Source organism: Crocodylus porosus, unplaced genomic scaffold, assembly GCF_001723895.1.
Source record: "Crocodylus porosus isolate Cpor-Errol unplaced genomic scaffold, CroPor_comp1, whole genome shotgun sequence".
In the NCBI taxonomy this organism is placed as follows: Eukaryota; Metazoa; Chordata; order Crocodylia; family Crocodylidae; genus Crocodylus; species Crocodylus porosus.
Window position 1 is genome coordinate 152,579,393 of NW_017728906.1, and position 16,829 is coordinate 152,596,221.

The window sequence follows — 16,829 nt, forward strand, 5'->3', positions numbered from 1 at the left end:
GAGGTGCTTGGCATCTCTAAAAATAAATGAAGCGTTTTGCTTGCTTAAAGTCACACAGGCTACGTATTACAAATTTGAGGAGAACCCAGGGTTCTTTGTTCCCAATGCTGTTTCTGTCACAAAATTATCCTTCTCGAGTACTGTCCTAGTATTTGGGTTCTAGTCCCTTTTAAAATCATTTTGATGATCATTACTCTGTTTTTAAAGAGAAGCATATTAAAATAGAATTTGAAGTTTCTATGAAAAAATAGTTCGCTACATTTTATTTTCTGAGAGCCATATCTGTTGTTCGCATGAATTGAATACCATTCCTTATAATTTTATATTTAGAGTCCATGTTGTTTGTTTATTCATATTATCGTATGTTTCTTTGCAGAGATACTGCAGCTGAGAATGTACTTTGAACTTTTTCAGCTTGTTAAACAGTGTTGAAAATATTGCTGAATAGTGCTGAATATTTCTGTAACCCATTTAGGTCCTGCTCAGGTTCCAATGATGTCCCCAAATGGTTCAGTGCCTCCTATTTATGTGCCTCCTGGCTATGCCCCACAGGTATGTCCATATATTTGATTTATATAAACCTAATTTATTTACATGGAAGGTGCACGCAAATAAAACATTATCTAGTACAATTCTGTGACTGACATAAAGCTGGCATGTGTAACCCACCAAGCTAACCTATCAGATTTCAGAATTACAGCAATTTGCCCATGAAAATAACATTGCAATGTTCTGTGGTGTCTTTTCACTAGGAGTCTCCCTGTATGTCTCCTATTGGATGTATGTTTATTATTATTTGCTTATTTTACTAATCACTTGTATTGTGGTAGTATGTAGAATTTACAGCTGTGTTCAGGCCTCTTTTGTGTTAGGCACTCTGCAATTACAAAGGAATATACGGTCCATAAAATGAAAGCATACGGTCCATGACATGTACCATTGTTTACGTTGGAAGAGCAAAGACCCGTTGGCATCAGCAGGAATCAATATGGGTACAGGGTTTTGTGTCTCTGAAATTCCCTGTAGGATAGGGACTTAAATGAACAGGATGGACAAACTAAGTAGGAAGGATCTTTTTCAGATAGGTTGACATTTACTGATATTATTTCTACAACATCATGCACAATTGGGCTTGCTTGGTTGTGCCCATTAGATATTACACAATATAGTTTTTTATGGTTTATGGTGTTTACCTAGTGGTACAGCTAACCTACTCCACCTTTGCTGACACAGTGTGCCCACTTTAATAATAATTAACGAATAAAAAAAAATGTAAAATGCAACATTGAAAAACAAAGCCAGTCAGGTGCACATGTTAACAAAGGGTATGACATGCTATCCTGCAGTGGAGTGCTTTAGGAGTAGAGCAGATTGTCTGTATGAGCTTGGTTACCCTCTACTGAGAGAGATTTGTGTGTAAGCAATTCATAAATCTTTAATATTAGACTTCCCAGACTGGAAGCTAAATGGATTTTATGGGTTTTCATTCTTTCATTTTGTTTTAGATCATAGCCCAAAGCCCTGACCTATTGCCTGTTAAAATTCACTTTCTGTCATTAGGAAGAATAAAAATGCTTATAGTTTGCTATCAGCAAGTTTCTTTGGGTTTTTTTTTATTTCAGGTGAATTACTTGACATTAAAATGTCATAAAATCCATGAACATCTAAATCATTTTCATTAAATTAATATGTGGTTTCACAGAGGACGCAAAACAGCTTTCATCAGTTACTTAGCACACAGAAGGATAGAGCTCTTATATTCCAGTAAAACCCATAAAATGTAATAGGACCAAAATATTGCACATGAAAATGTCACAAAATAGTGGTTTATACAGAAAGAGTCTGTAATAAAATAAACAAAGATGTTTGACAATGCAATGGATGCCTTGCCATCAGTGGACTCATCATTATCCCAAACGCAATACAGTCCCAACAACAGATTTTAATTTTACCACTCACAATTTAAAATATAAAAATAAATCACAACTGAAGGTGCAAAAGTATAGTAAGATACGTTGAAATACATACTGAATGTTTAATGCCACCAAGCTAAGAGGGGAACTTCAGCATAGCTACAATTTATGTATCCATTTTTGTTTAGGTCTGTGGTGTCAGACTTCATCCAATCCCTGGTTTTGGTGATAACACATTATATTTTCCACTGTTAATGGTTCTAGAAGTTAGGTTTTCTCACTGTGCAAAGTTAAGTTTCAGAAAACATCATGTGGTAAAATTTTAGTATTTCCTTCACCCAATATTGTGGGTATGCACCTTGTTTTCTAAAAAGAGACAAACTACATTCTTAGCTATCCTGTATTATTGATGTTCAACCTGTCTGGCCCCTGGGCTGGATAAATAGTGTACTGTGAGGCCAGTCTGCGGGCCAGATCCAGCATGGTGTCAGTGTACACAGTTGGTCTGTGGGTGTGATCTGGCATGCCAGTTCCAGTTTGCATGCTGGCCCAACTCTCCTGAATCTGGCTATGGAGTAACCCTGTGCACTAGCACTGTTTAGTGCACAGGGCCATGTTATCCAGCCTGTGGGGCTCCCCATGGGTCTAGAAATTTGGCAGTAGTAGAGCAGCAAACTAACGCAGCCACTGCTCCCCCAGCTGCCAAATTTCCAGATCTTGTGAAGTGACTCAGGGGCCAGATGATGTGCCTCCATGTGCTGGAAGTTGAGCACCACTGGTCTATACAGGCATACCTCGGAGATATTGCAGGTTCAGTTCCAGACCACCACAATAAAGTGAATATCGCAATAAAGCAAGTCACACGAAATTTTGGTTTCCCAGTGCATATAAAAGTTATGTTTACACTATACTGTAGTCTATTAAGTGTGCAATAGCATTATGTCTAAAAAAACAATGTACATACCTTAATTAAAAAATACTTTATTGCTAAAAAATGCTAACTGATAGAAAAATGGTGTCGATAGACTTGCTCGACGCAGGGTTGCCACAAACCTTCAATTTGTAAAAAACGCAATAAAGCGAAGCGTAATAAAACAAGGTATGTCTGTATGTATTAGCCTATAGTGGGCTTCCCAATGATGTTGATTGGTAGGGGTGTGTGAAGCAGGCAGTATTTGATTCATATTTGGCCTGATTCAGGGGACAGTGATTCAATTCGCTGATTCGGATTGTTGTCCCAATTCATTTTGACCAAATATGAAACAAGATTCAGTTCTGATTCAGAGAAGCTGCGATTGAGCCATAGACACAGCTTTCTATGTTTTTTCTACATACCTCGAGGTACCAGGTGCAGCTTGTGAATGCTGAGATGGTGGGGCAGATGGAGTGTTGCACCAGAGCACAGGGGAGCATCCCATGGGACTAGAAATACTTCCGGTCCACTTCCAGGTCTGCCACTGAGCATGTGGGGGACCCCAATTGTTCCCTCTGGCTCAGCAGTCAGTCGTGAGGGGATCCCAGGTGTCATCCCAGACCCAGGAGGCACCAGTCCCCGAGCCGGGAGACCCCTACCCCCATGCTCCCATGGGATGCTCCATCTGCCCCACCATCTCAGTGTTTATGAGCCATGCCTGTTACCTTGAGGTACATGGAAAAACATATAAAGCTGTGTCTATGACCAAATTATCAAATCTCTCCAAATCGATTTGGAGGCTTCCAATTCTATTCAGAGAGATTAAAGGATTTCCTGATTTGATTCAGATTTGGAGATTTGACTGCCGAATATCCTCCAAATCAAATCAGTGACCAAAACTTCGCACAGCCCTATTGATTGCTTCACACAAAAAAATACATGGATGGATCTTTACGAAAAATAACTGTTTAGCTAGAAGAATTATTGTTACAATCAGCATGACTTTTTACAGGATAAACAAAAGATCACGCAGGACCTGTTTCTTCACTTAGATTTGATAACAGCATGTGTTGTGCAAATAGTATGTGAAACTCTGGCTTTTAACTTTTTCTTGTTAGATTAGGATCCTGTTGATTTTAAGTAGGCAGTTATCTCTGAATTACTTTAGGTGCTTAATGGTACCAGGAAGATAGTGTTGCATTGATTTAATTTTACTCAGATCAAATTTAGATAAGACTCTGAATCTGTTAGTGGATCTTGATAAATACCTAAGTGGGCCAACTCAAGCTTATATGCTTGGTGTTTTGAAACTGCTATCATATAGATTGTATCAGGCTCAACAGATTATATGTTAACCATAATATTGCCAGAAGAAAACATAGTGGGATTTCATAAAGAATGTGAGCTAGAACACATCTGGAGTTGATAGATTTTAATAAACTTCAATAAATGATGGCTTGCTGAATGCCTCTTAGTCTTGAGATTTGACGCATTCTGCACATAAAAATATATGTATATAAAGTATGTTTGTATGTAGGCAGAATTGCAATTCACCTAAATTAAGGGTAATTCATTTAAGTCTGGTGCTTCATCCTTAACTTATCGTGACACTGAGATACCACAGAGGTCTATGAACTATGCTTAATCTCAACACCATATGTGCTTCCATAGCTAATCACAGCAGGGAAGGTTTAACGACCAAGTGACAATATCAGGTCTGTGTTCTACTGCTTTTTCCTATTTGTTAGATCCTAGATACTTTTGTAGTACATAGTGATAGTTGATTGTGTATGTTAGAAAGAATAACTAGCAAGCCCTTCCTTGATACAAAGATAAGAGCTTAAGGAGAATTAAAGGCTCCTGAGGTAAGTGGGGAAGCGGGAGACCTGGGGGAAAACCAAGTCTGGGGCGGGGGCAACAGAGAAAGTACTTTCGTATTTCCTGAGAAATCAGGAAAATCAACTAGTTACCTCGGGTGCCTTTACACAAATTCACAGAGCCTGGGAATAAGCAGAAAAAATTGGAAGTCCTTGCACAGTCACAGAACTGTGACATGATTGGAATAACAGAGACTGGATGGGTAACTGGCATGACTGGAGCACTGTCATGGCTGGGTACAAACTGTTCAGGAAGGACAGGTAGGGGAGAAGATGAGTTGTACTTTATATTAAAGATTCATATGATTGCTGAGAGCTCCAGTATGAAACTGGAGATAAGCCTGTCAAAAGTTTCTGGATTAGGGTTAGAGAGGAGAGCAACAAAGGTGATGTTATGGTGAGAGTCTTCTATACACCACCAGACTAGGAGAAAGTGGTGAATGAGGCTCACTTCAAGCAGCTAGTGGAAACTTCCCAGTCACAGGCCCTGGTTCTCATGGGGGACTTCAATCACATTTGCAGGGAGAGCAATACAGCAGTGCACAGGCAATCCATGAAGTTATTTGGAGAGTACTGGGGACAACTTCTGGTGCAAGTACTGGAGTGGCCAACTAGAGACCATGCTTTTTTTGACCTGCTGCTCACAAACAGGAATTAATTGTTGAGAAATGTAGCAGATAGCAACTTGAGCAGCAGAGACCGCGAGATGATTGAGTTCAGGATCCTGAAGAAAAGAAGGATGGATAGCAGCAGAGTAAGGACCCTTCAGAAAAACAGACTTCGACTTGCTCAGGCAACCCATGGTCAGGATCCCCATGGGAAGTCAGTCTGAGGGGGAGAGGAGTCCAAAAGAGCTGGCTGTACTTTAAAGAACAGGAGTGAGAGTGCAGGAACAAACCATCCTGATGCACAGGAAGACCTAGCAGTTATGGCAAAAGACCAGCTTGGCTTAGCAGGGAACTCTTCAGTAAACTAAATCACAAAAAGAAAGCTTATAAGAAGTGGAAACTTGGACAAATAACTAGGGAAGACTATAAGAGCATTGCATAGGAATGCAAGGGTGAAGTCAGGAAGGCCAAAGCACAATTGGAGTTGCAGCTAGCAAGGGTTTTTAAGGGCAGCACCGTACCTAGACTCCTGACAACCTTGGGTGAACTTTTAGTATCAGGCCCCCCTTCACCAGAGATAATAATAATAACAATAAAAAAGTTACCATTTTTGGGCACCCTTTCTGTCTGGGTCCTGGGTGGCCAGCTGGTTCACCCATAACTATGTCCGGCCCTGGTCAAGGGTAACAAGAAAGGTTTCTACAAGTACGTCGGTAGCAAGAAGAGCATCAGGGAAAGTGTGGGTCCATTATTGAATGGGGGAGGCAACCTTGTGAAAGAAGATGCAGAAAAGGCAGAAGTGTTCAATGTTTTTTTTGCCTCGGTCTTCACAGGCAAGGTCAGCTCCCAGACTACTGCACTGGGCAGCAGTTTGGGAAGGAGGTGAGCAGCCCTCAGTGGTGAAAGGACAGGTGAGGGACTATTTAGAAAAGCTGGACATGTGCAAGTCCATGGGGCTGAATGGGATATACTTGAGGGTGGTGATTACAGAGCCACTGGCCACCATCTTTGAGAACTCATGACGATTGGGACAGGTCCCAGATGATTGGAAAAGGGCAGACATAGTGCCCATTTTTAAGAAAGGGGAAAAGGAGGATCCAGGGAACTACAAACCAGTCAACCTCACCTCAGTCATTGAAAAATTCATGGAGAAGATCCTCAAGGAGTCCATTTCTAAGCACTTGGAAGAGAAGGTGATTAGGAACCGTCACCATGGATTCACCAAGGGCAAGTCATGCCAGACCAACCTGATTCTCATCCATGGTGAGATGACTGGCTCTGTTGATGTGGGGAAACCAGAGGATGTGGTATACTTTGATTTTAGCAAGGCTTTTGATAAAGTCTCCCACAACATTCTCCTAGCCAAGCTAAGGAAGTTTGCGATGGATGAATGGACTGTAAGGTAGATAGAAAACTGGCTGCAGCATTGAGCTCAGAGAGTAGCAATCAATGACTTGATGTTCAGTTAGCAGCTGATATCAAATGGAGTGCCTCAGGGGTTGTCCTGGTTTTGTTCAATGTCTTCAGCGACCTCAAAGATGGCATAGAGTGTACCCTCAGCAAGTTTGCAGATGACACCAAGCTGCAGAGAGTAATAGATACACTGGAGGGTAGGGCTAGGATTCAGAGTGACCCAGAAAAATTGGAGGATTGGGCCAAAAGGTATCTTATGAGGTTCAATAAGCATAAGTGAAAAGTCCTGCACTTAGGACGGAACAATCCCATGCACCAGTGCAGGCTGGGGACTGACTGGCTGGGCAGCAGAAAAGAACCAGGGGGTTACAGTGGGCAGTAAGCAGAATATGAGCCAGCAGTGTGCCCTTGTTGCCAAGAAGGCTAACTGCATACTGGGCTGCATTGATGGGGAGGGGTTGCCAGCTGGTCAAGGGAAGTAATTATTCTCCTCTACTCAGCACTGGTGAGGCCACATCTGGAGTACTGTGTTCAGTTTAGGTCCCACCACAGAAGGGATGTGGACAAATTGGAGAGAGTCCAGCAGAGGGCAACAAAAATGGTGAGGGGGCTGGGGGACATGACTTCTGAGAAGAGGCTGAGGGAACTGAGCTTATTTAGTTTAGAGAAGAGAAGGCTAAGGGGATTTAATAGCAGCCTTCGGCTACCTGAAGTTGGGATTCAAAAGAGGATGGAGCTGAACTGTTCTCAGTGGTGGTAGATGACAGTCTCAAGTTGCAGGAAGGGAAATTTTGTTTAGATATTAGGAAGAATTGTCTTACTGGGTGGGTTGTAAAACACTGGAACAAGTTACCCAGAGGTGGTGGAATCCCTATCCTTGGAGGTTTTCAAAACCCGGCTAGACAAAGCTTTGGCTGGGATGATCTAGTTGGGGATGGTCCTGCTTTGAGCACGGGGTTGGACCTAGATGAGGTCCTTTCCAACCCTAATTTTCTATAATTCTATTATTTTTGTGGGGCAAATTAAATTGACCATGTCTTATTGTAGTTAAGTAGCTTTGAGGAATGTTGCCAGTTAAAAATAATATTTCCCAAAAAGGGACAGCTTGTGTTTACTCAAAGCAATAAATCCTTTGAAAATATCTTTACATGAGATAAAATTATTTAAAAGCTCTGTCCCTAGCTATATCATTTAGCTGAATTTCAGTTTAAATATTTTTATAATTGATATAGGGTTGGGTATTTGATGGGTCAGAAAATACTTGGTGAATAGGGTCAAATAATGGTCCAATATTTTAAACATTATTTTTTAGAACAATGAAATGAGAAACTTTAATCTTAAATCGGTTAGATACTTATGCTAATTACAAAAAAAACAAATTAGTTAATTGTTATTCTGAAACAAATAACATTCCCAAAAAATTAATAATTCTTGCATCTATCAATGATAGGTAAGTGTAAGCGTGAATAAATTTTAAGAACGAACAGTTCTTCTTTTCCTTTGTTTTTATCCCAAAACCTCAGGGCCAACCCAAACAGTTACAAAATTTAAAACACATGAATTAATCAAACAGAAGTAGAATATACATAGCAACTTTAAAAAACAAAAGTCATTTTTTAAAATGCAGTTATACTAAATGAGCGGCACAACAGCTCTTCAGGCTCTTTTGCTTTTTGCCTTTGGAGATGCCTGGAGACACAGTAGATAGCAAATAAGAGAAGGTTTTCTATTTTCTACACTTTAAGGACCAGTCAGCCCTCATCTACAATACGTAGTGCCCCCTCAGTGGTGCCTGGTGGGATGCAGGCTGGTCCAAATTTTGCCTTAGGGCAAAGTGCCCAAACTTAAAGGCCAGGCATATCTGAACTAGGAGCCAGGAGAGAGAGAGAACATTATCAGACCCAGAGTCAAAGCTGGCTCCAGTGGCTCTTCAGCATTGCCATCTTAAGCTAGCCCAGTGGGAAGTTCACAAGGCAAATTACATACCTCTCAGCAGTCCAGTATGGGGTTGGAAAGATGTATATTATCTCATGGAAGTTTAAGTCCAGCACACCAAGGAGGCCCCAGTGGTGGCAAAGAGCAACCGCAGCACGAGCAGTCAAGGAAAGCATGATAGAAAGTCTTCTCCACCTCCTCACAAAAGCATGGAGGGGGAGAGGCAGAACTAGGGGATTCTTCAAGTTTTAACTGTTGTCAAATAATAGGCAATCAACTGATCAGTCAGTTGACCTTATTTGACTGGTCAAGTGACTGGCTTGCCAATCCTAAATTTATATGCATTTGTGGCCACTGACTCCATCTTAACTAGATTTTTAACATCTAAATTTGAATTGCTGTGTATACCTGCCCCCAGTCCAACTTCGCTACAGAAGACCATCTCAGCAAACATCCAAAAAAATATGGAATGGGTTGTGTCCTCTGCTTAGGTAGTGGTTTATATTATGCTAGAAGGCTTGTAGATTGTTTTTTCCTTCTCCTTTTATTTTCTAAATTATTATTTTTCTCACTATTTTAAATTTCTTACTATTTATTTGTCAGCTGTGACTGTATCAGTATGCAGACGTGGCAGCTACCTCAATTACACTATTCTGGGACATTTTGTTATTAGGAGTTCAAGAACAATGTAATTTTTGTCATTCAGGCTGATCTTAGCGCCCCCATAATACTTCTGAGCAAGGTAACTTGAAGCTGGAGTTACCATTTTCAGAAATACTACCAGTTGGTAGTATATTATGCTAGCACCTGTTGCATTTATTTTTAATGTATTTATTAATGGCCTAACTACTCTTGTGAATGAATGGCATGTAAGAATGAAAAGTTATTTATACATTTCTTGTTACAAACAGCTTTGTTGTGCGTAAAAGGTGTTTTTCCCTCCCTTCCAGTAATCAAATGCATTTTTACGGTTTCCTGAAAGAAATGCACTGAAACCTGCTAACATCTACCACATTCTGATTTTACTTTATTTTTTCCAGTTTTGCTTCTCCTGTATTTAACATTTCTTTAGCTTTTTTTATAAAGGAAGAACTTTCTGTAAGAAACGTGTATAATTTTTTTACCTTTCAGTCTGAATAGTTCCAGGTTTCAGTCTCTTCTTTGTGGGGTCCAGCTGATACAAGCTGTTTTGCTGTCTATGAAACAATCCTGTAGCTGATAAATCATTCCTTTTCTTGATGTACAGGTTATTGAAGACAATGGGGTTCGAAGGGTTGTGGTAGTTCCCCAGGCTCCTGAATTTCACCCTGGCAGTCATGCTGTGATACATAGGCCTCCACATCCTCCCCTGCCTGGCTTCATTCCTCTTCCAACCATGATGCCCCCACCACCACGTCATATATACTCACCTGTTACTGGAGCAGGTGACATGGCAACACAATATATACCACAGTATCACACTTCGCAAGTATATGGAGATCTGGGTAAGTAACTTACTGACATGTTACCATTCAAACTACCTCTTACTGCTCATTCTTCTCAAAGTGACAGTCTTGTACTGACTTCCAGGACTCAGTCTATTGATACCTTGCCTTGCCTTTGTCAGGCAGGACTGTAGCCTGAATTGAAGTTATTAGCTTTGGGCGGATCCATGACTTCTTAAAGTGGGGTGCAGCACACCATCCCTCCAACCATGGGAGGATGGGCACTCCTTCCATCACTTGCTCCTGGATAGCAGGACACAAGAGGGGTAGGGGGCGCGATAGGGGGAAGGTGCAAGAAAAACAACCCACCTGCTGCTGCTACCATCCCTTGCCATGTTCAGTACCCCACACAACCACAACCTGTGGCTGAAGCAGCCCTGGGGTTCCCCCTGTGCCTGGGTCAATAGTGAATGCTGGTGGCAGCAGGAGAAGGTGAATGAGTGCACTGCTGCACCCACCAGGGATCCATCCCTGTATTAGTTAGTCAGCATGCAATGCAAATACTTGGTTTCAGAACACTGCATATGTTTGTACTGAAATAGATTCTTTCAGAACAGTGATGTCACAGGCTAATCAAAATCAAGCTTATTAATACATAGAAGAGTACTGCACACAAAGGAAACAGGAAGGTGATGGAGGAAAGTAAATTTAGTGAATTAACGGTTAACTGTCTGGCGTAATAATAAGATAAATGCCTATAGCCTGTTTCTGACTTATGATGCTTTCACAAATGTTGTATACATTTGAAGCATAAAACAGAATTCTTAATCTCATATTCATTAAAAATGTCATGGATTTTTTTCAAAAGAGTAGATATATTAACTGATATTGTAACTAAGGTCCCATGTACCTAATTAAGCTCTAAGTTCACCCACTGTTTGCTGGTGGTTCCACTTCATATCCTAAATGGTTGTCTTATAGCTCATCAGAATGTTGAAAAATGTAATTGGGCATGCATACCAATTCTGCGAGTTCTGTGATGGCAAAATGGGATTGGTCCATGTATGGTTTTAATACAATGATTTCAGTATTTACATTTTTAAGTCTTTTTCCTTCTTCCATCTCTTTTGTTTTCTATTTAAAAGCAAACACTGACCTTGAAAGACTTTGCAGTATATAGTCAGTGTGCCACTTTGAGTAGCTTACCAGGATTCTTCTGTCAGAGGAAGACTAGAGACTTTTTCCTCTGATGTCTGTGGGCACCTCAGATACATAGGTTATAGATCTGTAAAAATCATTTCTAAAAATACCCTTCAGCATGCTGGGTACAGCATTGAAATATCTCTGCTTTATAACACACCCATAAAAATTACCCATGTCTGGAAACAGACCATCTCACGCTTTCTTCCTGTTTATGTAATTAATACTAAACTGCACTTAAGGAATAATTTCTTCTGTGCAATACTTCGAAAGTTCTGTATTTAGTTATCAGATGTTCTTGAGTGCATGTTTACAGTTTTGCTAATATTTGGACTTACTGTAAATGGCAGTTGTTTGCTTTTTGTTTTCTAGATTAACAGTTGAAATACGATAATAAAAAACACTTATATGAGACTAACAGGCCATTTATTAATAAAACATGGAATTCTGGAAATACATGGTACATTATATATGTAGTTAGTTTCTTAACTACCAAGCAGCCTTAAAGAAGCAGTCATTGACTCAATCTAAAATTTCAAGGTAGTTCGAAAGGAACAGAAACAGCACAATTTTTCACTAAACGCTAACAACATTTATTTTACTTACATCAGTCCATTATTGGTTATATAATTTCAGTGCTTATTACCAAGTCTGAATTTGTTAAAAATGAAATGAGTATGGAAGCTTATACAGTTTTCCTTGTATAGAATCTAATTCTTGGAGGATTGTCTTATTCATCCTCCTCTCCTGCCCCGCTCCTCCAACACACACATACTACTGCAGTGGGGAAAATAGTGGCAGGGGGGAAAGCAGCCTGACTCCTGCCCCTTGTCCCCTTGCCTGCCCTTCTTCTGCCCCTTTGCCTGCCCCCTTTGCCTGTCTCCGGCAGGGAGAGGAGGGGAGGGGAGGGCCCTGCCAGCCTTTTGCCTGCCCCCCAGGTCTAGGATTCAGAAAATTTGGTTATTTCCCAGGACTGCCACAGGTTCCCTGTTTAATCTTGGACAGTTGACATAAACTGTGATTTTCAAAAGTAGGAGAATTTTAAAAAATGCTCAGTATCCAGTAGCTCTGGCTGACCTCACTGAAAGCAATTTGGCCCTGAATACTTAAAAATCAAACCTCTAAATAAGTGATTGAATTTAGGCAAACATTTTTAAATCTTGGAATTAATGTCTCTCTATTTCAGTCATCCATCTATAATTTTAGGATGATAATGGATTCTTGTGACACAGGAATTGTGAGGAACTGGAATGGATTTCATAACTACTTGGGAGAGAGTCAAATATTAAGAGGCATGAATAAAAATTAAAAATAAACTTCAATTTGAATGTAAGACTAAATGCTACAGTTTCACCATTTTCAATTAATCCATATTTTAACTTTGCATAGTTTAACTAAGTAAGCTAACATAGTTCTGTTTCCTCTTGGCAATTTTTCTTCCATCAACCTAAGTAAAAAAAAAAAAAATCATGAATTATTTTGGAGATGAGAAACCACCACTACTATTCTTCAAATTCTGTTAGCCTATCAAATTAATAAATTAATAAATTCCCAGGATTGCCAGAGTTGTGATAAAAACTTGCATGCATTGAAGTCAAAGGTAAAACTCACACTGATCTCAGTGCAGCTAGTATTTCATCCTTGGTAAAAGTCTTGTCATATTCATATCTGTAAAGATTTTACCTGGCATGGTAGATTTAAATTATGTGGCAGGGCTGTTGAGCTTTGTACCATAAGCAGTGCAGAATTTTCTGACATATTTAAATGTGCTTGGTTGCTTCAAGTAAATTCCAAATCACAGTGTCTTTATTGAATTAAATATGTGAAAATCAGTAAAACTACCAATTTTCCTTGCTTTATGTTGGTAGTAAATTAAAAACTCAAGTCAAATTTGTGCTGCTCTAATTTTAAAATTCTTGTTAATAATTACCTTGGCAACAAATAATTCCATTCTGCAAGATGAATGGAAGTGGACTCTGGAAGCAATTTGTTTATCAATGATAAATTAAATATTCAGAATTTTTTTTATTATGGTTTGCTTGATTAAAGAATACATTTAAAAAGCTTTATCTCATCTTAAGTAATCTGTCTCTAATATATTGTCTTTGCTACCAAAAGTTGATGGGTCACCTGTCTCTTCCATCTGACACCTGTCTTCCCATTTCTGCACTTCTTATTTAAATACAACCGGTGTATAAACTAAGAAAGTAGAAAGACAGATCATTCACCCTGAGAGAAATCTCCTTTTCCCAGAAGTATAGCAAACACCATCTGTTTCCTTTACTAATGATAGATAGGATTACACTGAGGAAAATAGAGCTGGTGCTGTGGGATACACCTTTTAAAAGGCTTCATGCTATGTAATTAAAGCATTTCTGCATGTAAGGTTAAAAATTAATAAATCGTTTGATTTAGAAAAGAAGAAAAAATCTTTAGTACATCAGCAGTTTACATTTTTATTAACATCTGTCCAAATCCATGTTCTGATTGGATATTTGGGGGGTTGGTAATGTCTCAGTTGCATCAGCCTGCTGCAGTTTACTCTTTTGATCTCTTTATCCTACAGAACAGGTGAAATTTTATGTCCAGGATATTATACAGGGATCTATTGTCGGGTTTTTCAAGATGGTACTGAGTGCCTGCTTCTAGCCATATTTGCTTCACTCCATTACTATCTTTCAGCTGCCTCTGTTTTACCAGCTGATTTCTGTGGAGGGTTTTGAACTAACAGATTTAAAGTATTCTGTTCCAAAACCGAGTTCCCAACTGGTATGGTTTGTTGCTACACAAAAAGGTTATATGGTTTGAATTAAAGAAACTCTGTAGAGTCATACACTTTGACATGGCATGTCTAATTACTGACCAAGGTGCAATTCATTTTATTTTTCACTGTGTAGGGTTTCACATGCCTTGAAATGAGACTTTCAAACACAATAATAAGTGAGGTTTATAAGAGATGTATAGTTTTACTCTTGTTCTAGCATTTTCTATTTTCATACTTGTGCAGTACTATTCTAATAAATCCCAATAGCTGTCTGTTACTCCAATAGGACACTAGAGGGACTACTTTACTAGCAGAGACAAACCAAAGTCTTCTGAACAAGCATTACTTTTGTCCATATTTAAGTGTTGCACCTAAAAAGCAAAGTAAAGTAAGGAAAATTAAGATAATTATTTTTACTAAAAAAGATGATCAGATGTGATTTCAACTTCCAATGAATTTGTAAATGTTCTTTGTAACATATTTTGAGCACTTAATACTTTTTACTTTCATTTAGATACCCTCCCTACCCATGGAAGATCCAACTTTAGAGATGAAAGGTCTAGTAAAACTTATGAACGTTTACAGAAAAAATTAAAAGATCGTCATGGAACACAGAAGGATAAATTGAACAGTCCTCCATCATCGCCTCAGAAGTGTCCTTCTCCCACAAATGAACATAATGGACTTGTGAAAGGACAAAATCCAAGTGGTGTTAGCACAGGACCTACAAAGAGCAAGTCTCTGGAGAAAGGAAAAGACAGTTCTCAAATGGATGCAGAAGTAGAAGGTATGTGTCAGAAGAATTTAGGATAAAAATTACCTCTGTTCTCTGTATTATCTTTAGAGAAGGAATACCATGCTTTGACCAGTTTGGTGCTGGAAATAGTTGCATATAATCTGCATAAAATGAAAGAAATTGTGACTGTCTTCCTCAAAGTAGAGGGATAAACCTCTAAAACATTACAGTTCCTGGCCTGCAAAAGTCCTTTTTTGAGCAAATTTTTCAGGTTATATCAAAGTGAGTCTGAAATTTGGTCGCTGCTTGCTGATGTTAATCAAGTGCCAACAGTCTGCTTGACCCTTTAGGAATCATGTAATAAAATTCACTCCCTTCTCTAGACCTCTACATACCAATTATTAAGCATTTAGTTTGTCATATTTGTTTGAAGGCAGAGCTCAGCAACACTTTCCGGCAGGGGGCTAAAATGCCCCAGCTTGGATCTGAGGCAGGCAGATATTAGGGCCTGGCTGCTTCTGCTGTTTCTCTCTGCCACCCAGCTGCCAAGCCAGTGCCTTACAACTGCACCTTCGCTGAACCCCGAGGTGCCTGGCTGTAGCATAGCACAGGGAAAGCACCCCCCTGCCGCCAAGTGCCACTGAAGCCATGCCATGGGCCAGATCTGGCCTGTGCGCCAGATGTTGCAAATCCCTATTCTGAGGTACTTTGTTCTTGTTTGTAACTTATACATTTCTTTCCATGCAAAATCTTGCTGAAAAGCTTTTGTAGAAAAAAAAGGCGTAAGAAAGGGTATGAATGAAGATATGTGGCTAGAGAGGCAACCCAGGAGTACGAGCATAGCAGATATGACCAGAGTTAAGAGTGGGTAAAGTAGTCAACAAGATATCTATGCAGTGTATGCATTCAGTGTGAAAAGATTAGAAGGATGTAAGTGCAGGGTAGTAGAGCCGTAGGGAGCTTTGAACATCACCAAGACAAGCATGAATATGAGGCCTGCTCACATTCAGGCTAGAATTGCCAGATTCTTCACTGCTATAGCAAGTTAGTAGTAGGAAGGAGGACTGTTACTATACATGTATGGGAAGGGGATTTAGTTTACATGAGTATGTATGCCACACTGTAAAATTGGGGAGTATAAGTAATAGGGAGACCCTTTTACCAGATGTTTACTGAAGTCTTGAAGGGAATGAGTTTCTTGTTTCTGTTCTTGCTGTGAAGAAGTTGTGAGGGCAAGCTGTTGGCCAAAAGTTTGCACAGCTGTACTGAGATTGCAGGAGTGAAGACAAACCAACAGCCTCCAAAGTTATGGATAACAGTAAGGCAGAAAAATCCTGCAAGATCAGAAGGTCTGCAGACTGTTGCTTTACCTTGTGGTCCTGGTACCTCTCAAGAATACATACCCATTGCCTACATTCTATTCTATAGTGGTTCTTACACTCCCTTTCCACCATGGCATATAAGGATCTTCTACAATTGCATTAAGTATTGTGACTGACACATCATGGGGGGCAGGGAAGGGGTTTCCCTTTCCCTTCAATAAGATGAGAATTCTGTGTTTGCCACACTGTTTTGCTTTGATAAGGCATGGGTAGGGCTGTGCGGTGCTGATTCGATTCGGAGGAGATTCAGCCCAATTTGGTGGCCAAATCTCCAAATCCGAATTGAATCGGGACCAATTAAAAATGTCCAAATCGATTTGAAGCTCTCTGAATTAATTTGGAAAAGATTCAGAGAGCTTCGATGATTCCAATACTCCCCACCCACTGCAGCAGGGACCTGGAGCTGGACTCCATGCCAGTAAATAGGGGACAGGGGAAAAGGGAGTGGACCATGGGGGAACCCCTATCAGGCCCCATCTCCTGCCTGCTCCCCCAGTCTCCTCCACCCCACCCCCTCCCCACCAACCCATGGCTAACCCATCTGGCCCCAGCTCCTGGTTCCCCCCACTGTCCCTTCATGAGGGGCTCTTCTATGAGCCTCACTACTCTCCCCTGTTCTCCTGGCACCCCCCACGGCTGCCCCAGCTCTGTCCCTTTAAGAACC

General features: G+C 40.2%; 1 protein-coding gene across 4 annotated transcripts in view; it reads left to right on the forward strand.

Annotated features, from left to right (window-relative positions):
- FNDC3A (fibronectin type III domain containing 3A) overlaps positions 1-16,829 on the forward strand; it is a 222,177-nt gene that overhangs the window by 132,961 nt on the left and 72,387 nt on the right. For all 4 annotated transcript variants that reach the window (XM_019529944.1, XM_019529943.1, XM_019529945.1 and 1 more), the window contains 3 exons: positions 476-552; positions 9,906-10,143; positions 14,562-14,834. In XM_019529944.1, the coding sequence (XP_019385489.1) occupies positions 476-552; positions 9,906-10,143; positions 14,562-14,834 (588 nt within the window). The remainder of the gene's footprint in view (positions 1-475; positions 553-9,905; positions 10,144-14,561; positions 14,835-16,829) is intronic.